General features: G+C 45.8%; 1 protein-coding gene across 1 annotated transcript in view; it reads left to right on the forward strand.

Annotated features, from left to right (window-relative positions):
* Nucleotides 1-15,071, forward strand: part of GRHL1 (grainyhead like transcription factor 1) — a 40,810-nt gene extending 25,739 nt beyond the window's left edge. Inside the window, exons 10-16 of the mRNA XM_074153338.1 lie at nucleotides 5,984-6,035; nucleotides 8,270-8,409; nucleotides 9,831-9,868; nucleotides 9,971-10,059; nucleotides 11,929-12,014; nucleotides 13,788-13,852; nucleotides 14,957-15,071. Coding sequence (XP_074009439.1) covers nucleotides 5,984-6,035; nucleotides 8,270-8,409; nucleotides 9,831-9,868; nucleotides 9,971-10,059; nucleotides 11,929-12,014; nucleotides 13,788-13,852; nucleotides 14,957-15,071 — 585 coding nt within the window. The remainder of the gene's footprint in view (nucleotides 1-5,983; nucleotides 6,036-8,269; nucleotides 8,410-9,830; nucleotides 9,869-9,970; nucleotides 10,060-11,928; nucleotides 12,015-13,787; nucleotides 13,853-14,956) is intronic.
* The last annotated feature ends 5,094 nt before the right edge of the window (nucleotides 15,072-20,165 follow it).

Raw genomic sequence — 20,165 nt, forward strand, 5'->3', positions numbered from 1 at the left:
TACTCCACAGACACTGGAAAGTCCTGCAGAGTGCCTTCAGGAGGAGAAATCATTGCAATTGATTGGAGCAATTGAAGGCTTGTCTTTTTGCCCAAGCTATGTCATGCTGGTCCTTTTAAATTTCTTCTTGTGTTCTTACTGTATTTGTTATTAAAAAAACAACCAACCAACCAAAAAATAAAAAAAGCCAACCAAAAAAAACCACAGCAAAAAAACCAACCAATAACTTGCACCATCTTGTGAACAGAAAATGTTGCTGTCTTCATTGTGCCTCTGTAAGATACCGCAATATAACAAAGCCCATTCACAAGCTGTACGGGTGCTGTAATTTGACTGCTCTGCCTAACGCGTTTAGCACAGAGAATTAACACCTTTCCCACAGCCACTGTTCACCTGAAGCTGTGAAGCTGAAACAGCTTGTAAAAGCTTAACTGAGTTTGCGAAGAAAGGACATTTCCCAGTCTTTGTAACCTTTTTCTGCCTGAGCAGTCTCTTGAAGGACCAGAGCAAGTAATGTGCAAGTTGCTGTTTCCAAGTGGCCAAGATCTTCCTATGCTGGGATAAATGCTGCCTGGACTTCCCCAGTCCTCCTTGTGATGGCTGTGAACCACACTGACTTCCTATTTTGCTGGCATCCTACTTGATTATCGCCTCTCATTCTTTGCATCCAGACTCCATCTTCATAGCACAGACTCTTTGTGAGTGATATCTCAAGTACCTCTCCGTGCAGCTGCAGGTCTGAGATGGGCTCATGGCACCAGGTCTTTGAGTCCTATGCTAGCTTTGCACCGGCTACATACTGTGTGGTCTTGCCTTGTTGTCATCCCTCAGGACACTGCCACAAATATTAATCTCCTGTGCTGTTGCTTCACTTACCTCCCAAAAATATATGGAGCCCTCTGCAGTCTGCCTCAGCTGTAGCATCCAATTGACCCATCCTGTGTGTTTTATTGTCTGTCTGTATGCTTTTTAATAGGCCCCTCTGCTTTCTTGCATGGCTGGAAGAAGCTGCCTGCCAGTGTAAAGCTACTTAGTCATCTTCCTTCAAGTGCCTCCTGAGATGGCTCCTGTTGTGATAATTTCTGTGAAGAATTTACCAGGGAGTTAATGAGTGTTCTCCAAAGCTATCTTAAAGGCTTGCCAGGAAGCCTAAAAGGCTTTGGTCTCATGGGCGTTCTTCAGGCCTTTTTTTTTTTTTTTTTTTTACCTTCTTCCTTTTCCTCCTCTAAAATGAAATTGAGGTGTGTCATCTAAAACTCTTCCATTATTTGTGACTCTTGTGTGTTATCAACCTGTATTCTCTACAAAACCACTGAGTATAGACTTTCTGCAGGGAAGGGGGGGATCTGTTACTCATAAGGTGTCCAGTCAATTCCTGATACTGTGCTAAAATTACTGACAGGCTTGTGCCACTGCTAGTAAGACAAAACAGTTAATAAAAGGGCAGATATGTAATCCCAGAAGGGGAAGGGACACTGTCATTTGTTTAGTGGCCAGCCCAGCCTAAGCCATGACAACATAGCTTAAAGGAAACCATTTGAGTCTGTACCATAAGTCTCAGTAAATGTATTAGTACAGTCATGCCAGTGTATCTTTTATTTTCCTTTGGGATTTTGACCTTTCCTACTGCTTTATTCCTCCAGATATTTTGCAAATTGGTCCTGGATTAAAAGGGGAGGGAGGAAGGGAAGGAGAAAAGATTACTTTTCAGTATTTAATGTGACTGCTGCTTATTCTGTGAATGTGCAGCCAGTGTGAGGTTGATGCCTGATGATTCTGCAATTTGCATTTATAGAAATGGTGTTGAAGTTTGCTGCCTTTCAGCTCTGGGCCAGGTCTGGCAATGAGAGCTGGTGATGGAGGCCAACAAGCTGAATAAAGTTTGTCACCGCATTGAATCAAACTGTGTACTCAAACGCTTGTTTGAGGTGCTGGGTGAGTGCTACTGTGAGCAGACCTGTGTCCTTACAGCTGCAGGTACTGACTTGTAGACCCCAGCCCTGGCCACCTTCTGCAGGCTCCTGTAAAAGCATTGGCATTTCAGAAGGAGCACCCATTTTTTGCCCTGCTTTGAATCTTGGGTAATCAATCAGCTGGTCTTGAATGTTTACAGGACCATCGTTACTATAGTATCCACACGCATTGCAGTCCTTAATGTGTTTGTCCTCCTGTGGCCACTCTTACCTGTAGAAGAAATTCCATGTTTCCTTTGTGGAGAGCCAAGTCTGTCCTGTGGAGGTCTGTTGGAAAAAACAGCACAAAATGAGGATGCTGTGGCCACCTAACAGGGACCTCTGTTCTTTTGTCTGTTAAGGCTGTGCTTCCATTGCATGCCTGAACTGACTTTGAAGCCAGACACTGGCATGGCAGCCCTCTGCTGTCTCTTTTTTTGTGTGTATAAATCAATAGATATCCTAGAGAAGGTCAAACGGTTTAGTTAATGTTGTGTGGTGTCCTTTGTGTGGGAAAGGAGTGTAAGGAGGAGAATTCCCACGCTTGGGGTAGAAGGGGAAGCTGCTGATATTTGTTTCTAGTTTTTGAGACTAAGTTTCTTCATGTGTTTCTGTCTTCCCCTTTTTTCTCTCTCTGGAAGAGGGTGCACAAGTGCCCAGGATGTTTGGTTTTCATCTACTGCTGTGTGGTTTCAAGACCTGAGTAAAGCAGTATGGGCATAATGGTGTCATCCTGTGGCATGTTACAGCACAAGCTTTGTTCAGGCTTGGCCCAGCAATATTTGGGCCATGCGAGGGTGGGGGTGACCTGTCCCAGAGATAGGCGACCTTCTCTGTTGTAAATGGTGCCTCAGCAGAGCACCCACATAGAGAAGATTAAATACAGGATTTAACAGACTGTAGCTAGTGTTGTCCTCTGGGACCTGCTGTTACTCTTGTAGTGACGGGCAGTGCTGTGGGAAGGTTTTTATAGGATGGTAGGAACAAGTGAATGAGATGCTGTTAGAAGGAGAGAGAAGGTGCGAGGCAGCATTGATGCAGATGGGCAGCAACATGGAGATTGTTCCTTTGTTCGCATAATCACAGAATACAGGTGGGAAGGGACCTTTAAAGGTCATCTAGTTCAATGCTCCTGATGTGGGCATGGACATCTTCCACTAGAGCAGGTTGCTTAAAGCCCCATCCAACCTGGCCTTGAACACTTACAGGGATGGGGCATCCACAACTTCTCTGGGCAACCTGTTCCAGTGTCTCACCACAGTCACTGTAAAAAAAATTCTTCCTTGCATCCAATCTAAACCTATCCTCTTTCATTTTAAAACCGTTGCCCCTGTCACTACAGTCCCTGGTGAAAAGCCTCTCTTCGTCTTTCTCATAAGCCATCATTGTATATTGAAAAGCTGCAATAAGGTCTTCCTGGAGCCTTCTCTTCTCTAGGCTGAAGAACCCCAAGTCTTTTAGCCTCTCTTTACAGGAGAGGTATTCCAACCCTCTGACCATTTTAGTTGCCCTCCTCTGAACCCACTCCAACAGGTCCATGTCTTTTCTGTGACAGAAGCCCCATATCTGGATGCTGTACTCCAGGTGAGGTCTCAGAGAGCAGAGCAGAGGGGCAGAATCACCTCCCTAGACCTGCTGGCCACGCTTCTTTTGATGCAGCCCAGGACACAATTGGCTTTCAGGGCTGCAAGCTACCGGCTCGTGTCCAATTTTTTGTCCACCAGTGTACTCTGGCAGCTCGGCTTCTGGGGCCACAGGGCAGAGGAAGAACTTGAATGGTTCATGGGCTGTGTGCCAGAGCTGCAGCCAGTGTGTGAGAGCGTGTGGAGGGGGGCCAGGGAGCAGCCCTCCAGCTTTGGAGCAGGTCTGGCTGACCGAGCCTACGTGTGGAAGCGGGGAATCCTGCAGTACCGTGAAGGGTCGAGATCCCAGTGTGTCATAACTTGATGTCGTATCCTCTCCCTGCATCTCCATTGCTCTATCAAATACATCACGTTTCTCTGCAGAAGGGAGGGGTGGCAGCTCTCCCCAAAAATGCCACTTCCCTTTCTCAGTCCAAGAGTCTGTTACGCAACTGGAGACTTTGAGGGAAAGAACAACAACAACAACAAAAAAACCCTGCAGCCTTTAACACATAGGCAAATGTGTGAAATCTTGCTTTTCAGACTGTAGGCTGTTCTCTAGGTGATAAAGTTGAGGAAACCTTTCTTACAAGCTTATTTATTCCATAATTGCAGAATACAGGATTGCCAGTGTTTTTTCTTCAAAAGTATCTGATCCTGACTGTTGCTGAGCTCCGCTGGCAAGACAGAAAAGCCTCTTATCAAGACACAAGTTTCTTTTTGTGTGGAATTTGAGGTGTGTTTACCTGGGCCCCTCTAGCCTGGAACAAGTTGACTTTCAAGCAGAACTCTGGCTGTAGGTATGGGAGGGCAGAGGTTTCTTCAAAATGTGTATCCACATTCTGTAGTACATCCTCCACGAGGAAGCGGGTGCTGTTCTGTAGCACAATGTTTGAGTAGCAGAACTTTATTATTTCCATGTGAAAGGTAAAAAGTGGCTGGGGCCGAATCTGATCTTTCTGCTGTCAAGCTGAGATGTGACTATTGTGGTAAGGGAAGTTGCAGAGGTGTGTGGTTCCAGCTGTGCTGAGGTTTAGGTGGAGTGTCTTCATTGTAGTGGGCTGTATCAGCTTTATGGGGCCAAAGGCAGCTGGCAAGGGCTGTGTCTTTGTTAGCCATTTTTTTCTCTCTTTCTAAAGCAGCTGCCTGAAACTGCTTGTGTCCCTACTGTTAGGTGGGAGAAAAGGTGACATATGTTAATGCACATCAAATATTTAGGCTAATTTTCCTTTTTATTGCTAGTGCAATTTTTATTGCTAGTGCGTAGGCATCCAGTCACCTATAGAGTACTGATTTACTGGGGGGTTAGGAGGGCTGTTGCCTTGGGCACTGTTTCCCACCTCATTGCCACATGCTTTTTGTCGTTTCATTCGTAACTAATCTAGTCTTTCCCCAGCACTGTCCAAGGATGTGGGTGTGTTTTGGCAGCTTTTCAGGGGTGTGAATGAGGAATAATGGCTTCCTTTGGGCAGTAACTGTTACCTCTTGCCTTGCTTTGCAGGAGGATGTTGGGAGACAGGTAGAACTTGTGTATACCAGTTTGGGCAGTGATCTGGTGGTAGCATCAGGATTGAGTGTTGGGGATCTACTATGGGTTTATCACCTTATGCAACTGGCAACATGACATCCCTGCCTTAACCCACAGTCACGTGGGAGGACTGGGCAGAGCTGGAGGAATGAACATGATTCCAGCACAAACCTTATTCCGTCCTTCTCTCTCTCTGTCATAGCTGCCTGCACCTTGCAGAAAATATAGTTCTCTCTCCACCACTGCTTGGTTTGGAAGCCTGGGAACTGTGGCAAGAACCTGGTTAGGTATCTGTGAATTCCCACATAGTCAGGCCCCGATAAAAAGAGAAGTAGTAACGTCTACTTTATGATTACTCCTGTCTTCAGCTTGAGATCAGTGGAGGCTGGTATAACTGCTGCTGGCTCCATGTGCAAACATGCTGGAAGGTATCTTGCACTTGGTGATCCAAGTGTGGCTTGATTTTTATAGATCAGGATTTAATGATGATCTAGTGAACTTTTATACTGAGAGAACTTCCAAGTTTTTATTGTTTTAAGCACTTCAGATTTATTTTATCTCACATTTCATGCAGTTGTTACAGCTGTGGGTATCTTTTGTCATCATATCCCCATCTGACTGGAAAGAAAAGCAAGTGTTTGTATCCTGGATGTGGTTATTGGATTTCATTAGATGACAGGACTTGAAAGTAAACACTGGGCAGATCTCCAAGTTGGCACACTCTGGCAAACCTGCAGCTTGCGTACCGTGGAACTGACCTCCACAAACACAGCTCTGGAAGAATCGGTGTTCCTGGCTCTGCAGCTGGAAAAAACCAAAAAACTAAAAAGACACTCACTCTCTCTTCCCCCTCTCCTTCCCCTTAATCTCTTGTCTGACAGGGAGCAGAGAGGAAGATCAGGGATGAAGAGCGAAAGCAAAGCAAAAGAAAAGGCAAGTGCACTGACCCCAGCTCTCAGTTGAATGCCTGTAAGTAGAAATTATTCCATCGGTATTTTAAATATTAGATTTTGTTTTGATTACAAGTATCTTGTGCGGTAGAACTCTTAAGTCAATTTTTATCCCCTATGGAATAGTGTTTGTTTTAAGCAGTTGCTTATGGAACCATTCATTGTCTTTTGCAACATACTGAGTCACTTAAGATTTCACTTCTACCTAGTTCTTCGTGTCCAAGACAGGATCCTGTTATGTTTTCAATCAGGTATGTTCTTTAGCAGTTGAAATGACAGGGTGTGTGATTTTTAGGCACTGCTGGAGCCCCTGTAGCAATGTGTGGCAGCAAGTGCTGGAGCTGTTCTAAGTGTTTCCAGGTTGATCCTAAACTCAGTTTTAACTTCCGTTAAAAATGCGTTTGTAACTGTGCAGCAAGGTGGTGGTGACAGCCCTGGGACTGAGCCTCCAGCCTCCCAGCCTTACGCTCACTCTTCTAGAGCCCGGCAGTCCTTAGTAAATAATTTCAATAGAAGACGAAACTTCTCTGCCCAGAGAAGTTGTGGATGTCCCATCCCTGGAGGTGTTCATGGCCAGGCTGGATGGGGCTTTGAGCAACCTGCTCTAGTGGGAGGTGTCCCTGCCCAGGGCAGGGGGGTTGGAACTCGATGGTCTTTAAGGTCCCTTCCAGCTCTAACCATTCTATGATTCTATGTGAAGGCCTCATCACTTGTAGTATGTAAAGGCAGTAGAGCTTCTTCTGGCTGAGCATCTTTCCTTTAACTGCTGGAGGTGACTGCTTAGAGGGAAATGTATCTCCCTGTTCTTCCTTTGGATGGGGCAGGTGCATGCTCTCCCTGGCACTGCTCTGTGTGCTTGCCAGAGCCGTGCTTTTAACAGTCCAACTGGTTCAACAAGTAGGCACTTCACGGCTTGCTGGGCAGGATTTTCCTGACGCAGCAGGTATAGGCTGCTGGAGCAGCTTCAGAAGAAGATTATGCCAAGAGGGAACCGTTTGCTCAAGGACAGTTAGAGTAAGGGCTGGGTTTCTGGGCTTTTTCCCAAAGTATGTGGTGTGAAAGGTAGGTTTAGCACACTTAACATTTCACAAATGCGGTAGCCCCAACGACTCCCAAACAATTACTGCATGCAGCCCTTTTGCGTGATGGCTGGGAAGTGCAGACAGTTTCAATACAGATTTCCAGGATCTTATGATGTTACAAAAGCTGCTTTCCAGTGTGAATTTCCTAGGCTTGGGCTTAGCCTGATGTGACCTTTATTTTCCTGGAAAGTACAATCCATTGCTGTTTTGCTCTTGTGTGGGAAGTTTTTGATTGCTTTAAGCCATAAGCTATTATACCCACCCTCAGGATCACAAATGCCACGTGTGCATGGACTCAGCAGAGATAGCTTGTGACTGCTGGACAAAGTTATTTTCTACAGGGATTGAGCAATCTTTTAAAAAAATCAGTTTTGCAAGGAAAAAAAAGAGTATATTTTCCACTGGGGACATGAGAAGTGAAGTGTCCTGCTTGCGGTTGGTTTGACCCGAAATCAAAATGTTTCCACTTGGTAAAATGAGTGGAAGTCTTCAGCTGGGCTTAGTTTGACACAAACATGTCTGAAGTGCAGTTTTAAGGCACCTTCTGCCTCACTCTCTCCCAAACGGGTCTTTGCTGGTGAAGTCTGTGTAGTTGGTGGCTTGTGAGAATCAAAGTGCTCTGTGGGAGACAGTGCTGGTCGTGGTGGGGATGGACTGGAATCTGGCAGCTTGAGGTGACCAGGATGAACAAAAAATGTAAAATTTGGAAGTGTGGAATTGAAATGTAACTCCAAATGTCACATCTTGCAAGAAATAGTATTTGTACCACCCCTGAAGTGTGATAGTGCTTCTGTGGTGCATGGTACGTGGGAAACCTGTGTTTCTCTGTTGGAGTGAGTGGTCAGACCATTCTCTGGCCTAGTTTAATATCTGAAGAAAGTCAAGCAGCTCACTTGGAGAGATGGAGCAAAAGCGTACTCCTCTGTGAAATGAGCTGTTTCCTTGAGGTCCAGGCCCTCATCTGAGAGGCAGACAACCCAGCTTCAAACTCCTCTACCACAGGAGCTTCTCCCTTTGATCCTGACTGCAGAGTATCCTTGTTAAACAGGATATGTGCCTCTTAAATCATGTTGGAAAGCCACAGCCCCATCAATGTCTTCACTATCCTCTCTTCCAATCTTTGGTTTCTCTGCAGTTTCTGATGTCAAAGTGCCAATGCTTCCCTCACACAAACGTACCGACATCACCATCTTCAAGCCCTTTATGGATCTGGACACTCAGCCAGTCCTTTTCATTCCTGATGTTCACTTTGCAAATCTTCAGCGTGGGGCTCACGTAAGTAAAGCTCGTGGGTGTGGGGATGAGTAGGGCTGTGGGGGGTGTATTTGCAAAAAGCCTAGGATGCTGCATGATGTACGTAGATATGAAATGCCAGACTCTCTGCACTGGTGCTGTCAACAAATACAGGCTGAGCCTCATGTGAGCAAGTGGCATTGCTCCTAGTCAATGGGAGCATTGGCTGGGGTTAACTGGGGATGTTTTGTGAATAAATTATTTGCCTATGAACTCCTTTTTCCATGAACTTGAAATAGTGTTTCCAAAGAATCTCCAGTCGAGAGTTCATTGAATGAACCGCAGGCTGGTTTTCTCTTGTAAAATCCACTGGGTTCCTGGTGCGCTGCTGTAGGCCTGGGGCTCCTCCAGCCTGCTGCTGCAGGGTGAAAAGCCCTTCTGTGGAACTGGCAAGTGTGTCAGCTCTGTGATCCGCTGCCAGAGTACCCTGCCTCGGTGTTCCTGGAAAGCCCCAGCTGACAGGAAACTGGAAGGGAAAAAATTAGAGTGCAACCAAGTTTCACAACCTTGAACTTTCTGTGCTGGGAGTCCTGGCAAGCTCTAACAGAATCTAAACCTTACTTTTTAAGAGCATTGCCTAAACTCCTAACAGGAATGGAGAATAAACTACATCTGTAAGGCTGACTTTTCCGCATGGATTTCCTATGAATGCTCTAGTGCTGAGCTCTGTTAGAAAATTCTATGCCAGTACGGATAGAAAGCTAGTTAGCTCTTGTATGTTCCCGCCTCTCTCATTTCAGATCCTTTAATTTCTGTTTATGAAAAGAGGTAAAGATGATGCTTACTGACTTTTGGAAGATTAGGCCAAAGTGTTGTTTGATACAAGGTTGAAAGAGAACAAGAGGAAATTAATTCTAGTTTGGGATAAAAGCACGAGTACTGTTTGTGTATTAAAATGAAGGCCAATGTTTATCACTTGGACCAAAGCATCTTACTTCCAGTAGAGTAGTCATGGCTGGCTCCCTGGTTGACAGCCTGGGTTTCCCTTGTGTCCTGTACTGATGTGCTTACGAGTGAGTTGGGCGGGTAAGCCACCTGCCTGTCCCTTGCAGCTCCTGCCACAGGCTCAGGGGTTCTCTCTCCTTCAACTTGATGCTGTTGGACCTCTGCTCATGCTGCACGCAGCAGGACTGTTGTTCCATGCCCGTGACTCTTTAACGCAAACAAAGCTATTGCTAAGTTGCTATTAACAGGTAGCACTTAGAGGGATGGGGAGAGTGTTGCTGACAAGACCACGTTATGCCAGCTAATGGGTCTGTCCTTACGCAACTTTGTTCTGTAGCATTCGGAGCCCTTTGTAGTATTTTCCGAGGACTGAGTACCACATAAGGTTCTCACTAGCTAGCTAATTCAGCGTGTGTTTTTCTGCATATGACAAGAAAATCTCCCCTTTGTTTTAAAAGGTCCTTCCTGTTGCTTCGGAAGAACTGGAGGGTGAAAGGTAAGAGCTGTGCTACTTCAGCCTACTGAAGCCTTGCCCTCAGACAGGGGGGTAAGTCCCTGTAATTGTACTGCTGCTAACTTTTTGCTGTGTCAATGGCAGCTCCAACCTGAAGAGAGGAGCCTATATTGGGGAAGAGGACTTTATTGCTACTCCAAATAAGATGGCCAGAATAGAAGAACCAAAAAGAGGTATTATTTTCTTCTTTCAGAGACTGAATTATTGGATTATTTCTCCATCATGATAGAGAGATGTATCTGAGGTTAAAGAGGCTTTTTTTTTTTTTTTAATTTATTTTGGAGACTACTTTAGCCTAATCTTTCTGGCTTTGAGAAATAATAGAAAGAGTTTGTATATTAGCATGTAGTTCAGCTCTGCAAATATTTTACAATGTCAGAATTTCTGGGTTTTTCCTGGGCAATTTCTGGGTTTTTCAGGCAATAATTGTCTCTGAACCTGTAGACTTAGAGGGAGGTGAGCAGTTTACCAATCTCCTTAGTGGATTGGGGGAGAGAATTTATCACATAATCCACTACAAAATACTTTGGAAATCTTCTCCAGGACTTTAAGCAATGAATGCCAAGAACTGGTTCTGGGTGTAAAACCGTTGCATCTTTCATGGTGCCGGAAAATGGGCTGTTCACCACTGAGAGCCAAACGGAGAGAATATTCTGCTTATTTTTAACTTGTCCACCTTTGCAATTTGATGTGGGATTGAATGTTGCTGTGATGCTGTGGAAGGAGATGAGAGGTACCTTTGGACATGGTGTAGTGGATTACCTGCCTGATGACAGTTGTGTGTGGAAGGACCATGACAAAGCTTAAAGGATTAAACTTGTGATGCAGCAAAGGTTAAGTCTGGCAAGCCTGACCTTAATGGGGCTGCACTTCTGTAGTCTGGATAAACTAGTAAGGAAGGATGCATTTTATAAAAGGAAATTAGACTACTTGGGTTTTATTGTTGCTTTACGCCATAAAATGAGACGCATGGGATTCTTTCTGCTTTGACTGGTGTATCATCTGACCTGTGCTGTAACTGGGAGTGGGTGTGCTGCCTTCATTTTTTAAATCTACATTCCTTCTTTTTTTAAGCCTGCTTTTAGCAGAGGAAACCCGTCGAGGTGCTGTCCTGTCCTGAGTTCACCTCATTCAATTAGATATGTCAGTAATGGCTGTGTTGCAGGTGTATCGAAGCTGTGGCGGCTGAACCCTTGTGAACAGCCTGCAATACCTAGTCATTAGAAGATGGATTAAAGACAGCAAATCTGTTAAGTCCAAGCTTTCTTGCTCTTGTGGCTTATTCCTCTGCCTTAATACAGTTTTGATGAGGCTGATGTTATACACAATGACTCTCTGCTAGCTTGAGAACGCTAGGGTTGCTCACCTAATTGGGTTTCTTATTCTTTCATTCCCCTCCTAGCAGGAGACTAAGTCTGCATTGTATGTCAGCTGGGGTGGTATGAGTATTACTGGAACGTGGCAAGGGGTAGGAAGAGAAATAAGACAGCGTAGGAGGAGCAGAGGACTGTATAAATAAATTATTTAAAAATGAGGAGGTGGCCAGGATGGCTTCACCTGCTGTGGTAGCATGTGTCAAATCATTTTACTGTGCAAAAGTCTTGTGGCAGATGACCTGTGAAATACAGATACCCAAGAGTCTCAAAGCTGTGTGTTTTGCGTTCCATCTTTCTGTGTTTTAAACATAACCTTTTTCTTTCAAGTAGTAGAGAAAATGGCAAATAGTGAAAAAGTTGGAAGTATTTTGACAAAGATGTTTGAGCACACAGTATTTGAGTGCAAAAAGTATATTTTGAGCTAACCTAGCTCAAATCCTATGCATGATTTTGATGCAATTTTCAATGTATATTGAATATGTATGAATATTGTATGTATATGTATTGTATATTGTATGTATATGTATGTATTGTATGTATATATTTCTTCATGAGATCCTCAGTGTATATTATTGTATACATTGATGTATATTAGCCATTATCATATACACATTGTTTTTGAGGAGTAATTATGTAGTAAATTCCTCTCTCCGATTTGCTTTTCAGTGTTGCTGTATGTCCGAAAAGAGTCAGAGGAAGTCTTTGATGCACTAATGTTAAAGACGCCGTCTCTGAAAGGGTTAATGGAAGCGGTAAGTGATACAGCTGTTTAATAGTCCCTGCCACAAGTTTGAGAAGAATTGAGTGCAGTCCCTTGCTACCCAGTCCTTAGACACCAGACGGTCACAGGAGCTAGACTCTCAATTGCAGCTTGTGTCCACATATTCCTGCTCTTCTGGATAAGAAGCATAAGGCCAATTTCCTTTCAATATCATCAACATTAATGTAAATAATGCTTTATTCATTATTAAGGGACTGCAGGGACTTTTAAGTGTCTTAACCCACATCTGTGGGGTCTGGGTGTAAGGAGGTGTTTCTCAGCCTTCCTGAAAGTCCAAGTGTGTCAAGCTTGATGACTGGATACCTGACATAATCCCGAAATGATAGGCACAGCTGGAGAGAGCACCTCCTAGGCTCGCCTCTTATGCAGGCTCTGCTTTGGCCAAGCTGCAGAAGCAGCTGTGTAGGTCTCTTCCTTGCTGCATCAAACAACGGTCAACAGACTCCCGCTGTCGATGTCCTTCATGTCGGAGAGGTTGTTTTAATTAGAAGATGGAGTGGTTTCCAAAATGTGTTCAGTGGTTTGGGTTTATTTCAGTTTTTCAAAGCTTTGTTTGGGGACCTCCCCTCCCCTTTCATAACCTGCTTATGAAGAGGTCCAAGTCCCAGCTTCTGAATGTGCCTGAAGGCTTTTATATATCTGTGCACACGTGCGTGAAATTGCTCTCTGGTGCTTGACTTCCAAAATAGCCTTCCACTACCCTGCTGCTGCAGTGCTGCAAAGGAAGTACAGAGCTTAACTCCGAGGAATGGTGTAATGTTTGGCACGAGCTCAAAACTGACGTTTCTGGCTGCCTCTTTCTGTGACTAATGCCTTGCCAGTGCTCAGAGGAGAGAGGCTTGGGGCTGCGCAGCCAGCTCCTGCTGTTAGTTTTGGGACCCAGAGATGGTTCTGTGACCTGAATCTCTTCCTGGCTGTGGGGCTTTGCCAGCACAGGCAGCATGGAGAAAGGGGCTAATGGGGAGGGAGAGTAAAGGCTATATGAAGTCCTCTCCTCAGTGAAGCTGCGCCCTTGTTGTTTCACTTCATAAAGCAAGGAACCAAGAACTTACAACTGTAGTTTGGAGGAAACCCCCAGTGTATTTGCTTCCTGCAATGGCATGTCGGTTTGTTACTTGCTGTTGGTGTGATAAAAGCAATTTACCAAAGTAAAACCAGGCTTTGGTTACTGACCTGATTTTTCTGGAGGTTTTTACGATAAAAAGTGCCATGGTTAGTGGCTGTGGTTTTACACTGAGGCCATCCTCCTGGGAAAGGGGGACATTTCTGATCCACTCCTGTCCTTAGCAGCAGAGATCTTTGCTTTGTTGCTATTTTTTTTCTGTGCCAGCCACTGTGATGACTGGTTTTCACCTGATCCCTGTGACACTGAACTTAAAAATGGTTTTCTATATGCTAGGAGACGAGAGCGCCAAGAGAGGATGAGAACCAGGATGTGGGGTGGGGTTTTTTTCTGCGTGGGCTTTTCATTGTGGGAGCAGGAGGGTGCTGTATGAGAAATCCAGTGGCCAAGTTTAGAACATGATAGAATTTTTTGCACAGAAGTTGGCAGACTGCAGAGGCGGGGTTCTCATCTGTAGGCTTATGCTGTAGTTCAGTATTTAATATTGCCTTTATGGGGCAGAGTGGTGGTTTTGATTTGCAGACCTTTTATTGTTCCTTTCAGTAAAGTAGTAAGTGGAGGGCAGTGCCAGCAGCCTCCTTGCTTCACAAATGCTTTTTTTCTTTCCTTCTTTTGTTCTAGATATCTGACAAGTATGATGTTCCTTTCGATAAAATAGGAAAAATCTTCAAAAAATGTAAAAAAGGGTGAGTATGCAACTCTCTGAGAATGTGAACTACTTTTTTCAAACTTGTAGGCAAATCTGCTTTGTAATTCCTCCATGCACTGTGCAATGCAAATGCCATTTGTGGCTCACAGAATCACAGAATGATACGGGGTTGGAATGGACCTCTGGAGATCATCTAGTCCAACCCCCCTGCCAAAACAGCTCCACCTCGAGCAGGTTGCACAGGAACGTGTCCAGGCAGGTTTTGAATGTCTCCAGGGATGGAGACTCCACCACCTCTCTGGGCAGCCTGTTCCAGGGCTCTGCCACCCTCAAAGTAAACAAGTTCTTCCTCATGTTTAGGTGGAACTTCTTATGTTCAAGCTTGTGCTCATTTCCTCTTGTCCTGTCACTGGGGACCACTGAAAAATGACTGGCCCCAAAATGTGTGGCCCCAAGATGTGTGTGTGGACGCAACATACTAGTCCTGTTTCAATGTCATTGATAGACCAGAAGACCAGAAGGGTCCTATAGAGATATGTAGTCTGACTTATTTTCTTGTTTGTTTTTTTTTCCTCTAAAGTCACTTCATTGTCTTAGCCCCTTCCCCAAAGTCCCTCTGGCTGGAAAAATACATCCTTTAATCAGCTTTGGAATGTAGTTTCAAGGCTTGTGCTTTCATAGCGGAGTTGACCCACCAGGATAACTGCAAAAGGTTTGAATTGATGGTAGTTAAACCACTGCTAAGGACACCTCTGTGTGTGTGTGTACGCTCCCCTGCAAATGCAAGAAACAGGCATAGGGTTTTGTGCTGATTGTTTATAGCTGCCAAACAAACCAGCTCAGAGCCTGGAGGTTCCAAAGTGTCCGCAGCTTCTGAAGGATTTCTGCCAGTTCTGAGATCTCCCTCCCTCCCTGCTCTGGGAGCCAGTTACCCCTTTCATTCAGATCCTAGAAGCATGGCTGCAAGCCCTGATGGCAGGTTTGGATAAGGACAGGTAGATCTGCTGTATGGGTCAGGGACAGGTGAGCAGGGATCTTGCATTACCTCTGGACAGGCCAGGCTCCCTGAGATTTGAGGGAACCTTTGCTGTCTTTGTCATTTAGTACAGTAACATTTCCCTGACTTACTTTATTTTTCCAGAATTCTGGTCAACATGGACGATAACATTGTGAAACACTATTCTAATGAAGATACCTTCCAGTTGCAGATTGAAGAAGTTGGAGGATCTTACAAGCTCACTCTCACTGAGATCTAAGATCATGGATCCTCTGCGGATTTTAAACAAAGGTCTCAAGTGAACATTTTCCCATAATTTAGGATATTGGGCAAAACACTAATCACCTTTTCCAGAAGAAAGCCAGGTGTTGACTTGTTCTGGGGAGCAGAGCAGTGTTTTAGCTTAATACATTTGTGTTTCTGTTCTTTCCAAAGAACATTGTAATGCTCATGACCTTATTTGCACTTGAAATGAGCGAGCAAAGATTGGTGATTAAATAGAGAGCATGTATAAAACATTAGTAAATACAGGAGGGGGGGAAAACCCCTGGCAGGTGGCCTTTTAGAGTGGTGATATCTTATTTATCTATTCAGTATCCATGTTTGAGCCCGTTATCAGCTAATACCATTTTTATTGGACTGTTTTCTGCTAGGTAGAGCTGCAAAACTACTAATTGATACTAGTAGGAATTGTGTGCAGGTTGGAGAAAAGTCTTTATAATGTTTACTCTTGAACAGGGGCAGACTGTTGAAATCACTCGTGTCATTTGGGAGGGAAATGTAAAACTGCCTTGCTTATGAAGAACTCGCCTTAGTAACTGTGTGAACTCTCATCAGATGAAGCTATATTGTATATAAGTGCAATATATTTTTGAAGGTTTGTAAATGTGTACATACAAGTGATATATAATATATATAAAATATGGTGTTCTGTATATACCGTGAATATATGCAATGAAGCCCATCTAAAAGGATGCCATATACAGAGAAAACAGATATTTAATGTAACTATTTAAAAACGGACAAACCCTTAACACGCACCAAAGGTGAGCACACGTTTGTACGTTCACAGAAGGCACAAGAGACCTGCTTGTTTGACATGGATCTTCCTACGTGGAAGGAAAAAGGTTCTGGCTCTCTCCCAAACCCTCCTGCACAGCAAGGTGACGGCAGCCCTGGCTTCCCTGATGAACTGCCAATTTGAGCCCTGAAACGGCTGCGTGCTGCTGCCCTGGGAGGTAGTTTGGGCCAAGTCTGAGAGCTGGGTCCCAAGAGGGAGCTGAGCAGATGCAGTTTCCTTGAAATCTCACTTCTTGGGGGTCAGGAAGAAGGTCTCCTGGAGGGTGGATTTTTATTTTATTTCTTTTTTTTTTTTTTTTTTAGCAGTGTACTTAAGGCTCAGCTGAACGCTGCCCACCACAGCAGCTCAGGCTGGATGAGCTCGTGGGTCGGAGACAGCTTGCAAGGTTATAGGATGTCAACAGCTGGAAGGGCACAGGCGAGGCTTTTGAGAGAGGAGGGCAGCGTCCCAGCTCAGCAGGCCCAGCGTTGGCGGGGACTAAGGGCTGCAGTCAGGTTCAGCGTTCCTGGCGTGTGTACGTCGCCAGGCACTGACCCCCTGCTGAGGTGGAGAGACCAGACAGAGGGGCAGCTGGTAGCAGGCCTCCTGAGCCTACCCCCAGCTGGGAGCGCCCAACACCTCCAGAAAATACTGCTCTGCAGTAGATTGTACAGTATTTACTCATCACGTGCATGTGCTTATGAAGGAAAGGCGCCCTTTAGTTAGTGGCGAGTGAGAGAGGAACATTTAAACAGCAGCACTTGGCTCTAAGGCAAAAACCTGCATTAGAGGGTGAGCGGAAGAGTGTGAGTACCAGGTCCAGCGTCGCTCGGTGTTTTTGTTAGGTATCTGGATAATGAAAGAGATGTTTATAACATTTTCAGCGAGCACAAGGCTGGGAAGAGCTGCAGGTGCATCACCTGGGACGTGAAGGTCAATTTGGATGGGCTGGAGAAATAGTCCGGAAAAGTAGGATATGATTCTACTTAATGGTTAACAATTCGACTTAAAGGTTAACAGATCGTAACCGAATGTTGTTCAGCGGTGTCATGCTGCTGTTTGGAAGAGGGAGGCAAATGCTGGGTTGAGTTGATAAACGGGAGCATGACCTGCAAGAAATTGGAGACCTGCCTTTTGCTCTACTTGGCATGGCCGAGGCCTCCACTGGAGCGCTCTGCCCTGTGCCGAGCCCGGCCCTTCCAGCACAGCCTGGTCCTGTCGGGTGTCCCAGAGAGACCAGACCGCCCGGTCCTCCAGGCAAAGCTCATGGCTTGTGAGGAGGAAGGGTTGGATGAGTTGCCTAGTGAAGAGCCATCTTCAGAAGAGAAGGTTGGGGGGAGCAGCCTCCCAGCATGTGTTCTCCTGGTCCATCACAAGCGCAGTGGGAAGTAGTTGGGTGTAAATTGAAGAAATTCAGGTTAGATGTAGAGGTCGTTTTCCCGAGTGAGAAGAGCAGGTTGCCCAGGGAGGCGGTGGTGTTTGGCATCGAAGGTCTCTAGTGCCAGGCTGGGTGGACGTAGCTCTGGACTGTCACAGTTATATTTGATTCTCCCTTGGTGCTGAGACTAGGTGACCACCTGAAGTCCCTCCCCACCGTGTTTTTTAATGATTTACATGAAACATAGTATTTTGGGATTTGCGTCTGGACCAATCCTGAGCTGGGTCATAGATCGCTCCATTCCCCTCCTCCTCCTCCTCCATTGATGGGCCCCACGGGGACTTGCCAGCACTCTGGGCACCGTGTGGTCCCCCCCTCCGCTCTGTGGCTGGAGTCGAGCAAACTCCGTGTGGATGCATCCATGACTCTGGGCACGTGGACAGAGCCCGTGGGCTTGAACCCAAAGGAGAGAGAGGCCGGCTTGTGGCGCGCTGCTGAAGAGACGTGGCCAACGAGTGCCACCCCGTAGAGGAATCCAGCACCTGCAGAGCAGCCACGGGACTCGTAGCCAGCCGACCAACCCGCCGCCTGGGCTTCCCCTCACCAGTCATGGGGAATAATGTTACTATGGCAAGGGAATTTTTTTCTAAACCTGATATATAGAATACATATATATATTTACACATTTTTATTGAAAATGGAAGTTTTATTACAGAAACTCAGTCTAGGGTCAGGGAAGTAGATTTAGAGTCTCTATAGAGGTAGGATTGACATGAACGTTATTTCTTTTTACTGCTTAATGAAGTATGTGAACTAAATCTGACGATTGTTTTCCACTATAAGATATTCTGGGACACGGGTCTTATAACAGTAGCAGCAATGTCATGTATGTTTTATGAAACTGATTTTTTTTGGTTTTGCCTGCTGTTTTTTAATTGAAAAATGTATTTTAAACCAAGCTATTAAATTTTATATGTTCATTTCTAACTATGAGTCTTTTATCTAGTAATCGCATCTGCCCTTCCCCCTCTATTTTGCCTTGGACAGGGGATCTATGAAACAGAATCACTTAGTTTCAGTGATCGTTTAGTAGTTTCTCCCCTTTGCAGAAGGAAATAATCCCAGTGCCATGGCCTTGCTGTTATTCCCGTGTAAGAAATGATTGGTCCCATTCTGATTCCCTGCTTGATTTCAACCGATCCCATTCATTTCTGAGCATGGGGAAGCTGTGTAGTTTGAGAAGGATGCTTTCCTTTGGCAGCAAAACAAAACCAAAAGCCATCGGTGAGCTCAGGTCTGTAGCAGGTGGGTGATGCCTGATGGTCTTGAACAGAAGCACGGTGGGCATGGCCACCTTGTGCGCCCCTGTTGCTCTGGTGTCTGGAGGGGTTTTCACCGTTAGAAAATGTCTCGCCAAGCTTCTGCTTTAGCTGCCTCCCCGGCCCCTGCAGCGCTTGCTGGGTGCTGCCCTGGGGCACCTTCCTAACGGCTGGGCTTGCACTGGTGTGTCTGAGGCTCGCTGGGGAGCAGCGTGGGAGGCAGAAGATTTTTGGGGCTAGAAAAAGGCAGGTAACTAATTACTTATTTCTAGTTCTGGTGCGGGCTGTGCCTGCCCTCAGCGTGGTGATGGACCCCCTGTGAATCGGCAGCGCTGCTGCTGCTGCCTCTGGGCGTGTGGTAGCTTCGTCTTCAAAGCCTTTATGCAGTGTCCGTGTGTGCCTCCACCATCCTTCCCCTTCTTCCTGCTACCCTGTCGGCCCGTTTCTGTTCATCTAGCAAAGTTAAAGACGGTGTGTTTTCAAGCAGCTCTTACCTGCGGCGGAGCATCAGTGGGGGAAAGCTGCATGATTCCCAAAAGTGCAGCTTTGAACTCCCAAGCCAGGCAGCCTTACAGGGAGATCCGTGCTGCTTCCCTAGGGTGTCACCTGGGGCTCTGATATCACAAACTTTTAGTTAAGCTTTTAAGATCTGATTTTTTTTTTTATTTTATTTTATTTTTTTTGTATGGGAAAGCTGAATTCTACAGCCGTTTCAAGGATCTTTTGTCTACACGAATTAACTGCAGGAGCTTTTCCTCAAGGCTTTGAAAGAGCACGGAGCTTACATACTCCTCTGGTTGGTTGGTTTGTTATTTTAGTTTATTTAATTTGTTGTTATGATTACATTATTAATATTAGACGATATTTAGATGACCACTCAATTAGATAAATTGCTCTAATAAAAAAAAAAGAGTTCTTATAACTCGTTTTACTGCTTGTCCTTGGACTACCCTACTGCACCACCAGCGCTCTTCGTTGGGTGCCTTTGCATAGTTCATGGTGCTGCAGAAGGGATATTTCTCCTCTCCCTCTCCTCTCCCTCTCCTCTCCCTCTCCTCTCCCTCTCCTCTCCCTCTCCTCTCCCTCTCCTCTCCCTCTCCTCTCCCTCTCCTCTCCCTCTCCTCTCCCTCTCCTCTCCCTCTCCTCTCCCTCTCCTCTCCCTCTCCTCTCCCTCTCCTCTCCCTCTCCTCTCCCTCTCCTCTCCCTCTCCTCTCCCTCTCCTCTCCCTCTCCTCTCCCTCTCCTCTCCCTCTCCTCTCCCTCTCCTCTCCCTCTCCTCTCCCTCTCCTCTCCCTCTCCTCTCCCCACTGCTGTGGCTGCAGGGTGTTTGGTGCCATTGGTGGTTTGCACAGGGCACTGCTCCATTACCCCATCAATCTGTTTGCCTGCACACACAGCTCGGGGGTGGATGGCGTCACCGCTGGCTTAAACGTTATTTATTTTGCCACCTCTCCAGCAGGGCCACCCCGCAGGCTGCAGATGCGTGTGCAAATACCAGCCGGTGACCGGTGTCAATGGTGGTGCTCCCGCTCTAGCGCTGGTTGGCTCAGGTGGCCCGTCGGTCACCTCCGCTGCGGTTTGAGGGGTGGGAAGCACG

The sequence above is a fragment of the Numenius arquata genome, chromosome 9 (genome assembly GCF_964106895.1).
Source record: "Numenius arquata chromosome 9, bNumArq3.hap1.1, whole genome shotgun sequence".
In the NCBI taxonomy this organism is placed as follows: Eukaryota; Metazoa; Chordata; class Aves; order Charadriiformes; family Scolopacidae; genus Numenius; species Numenius arquata.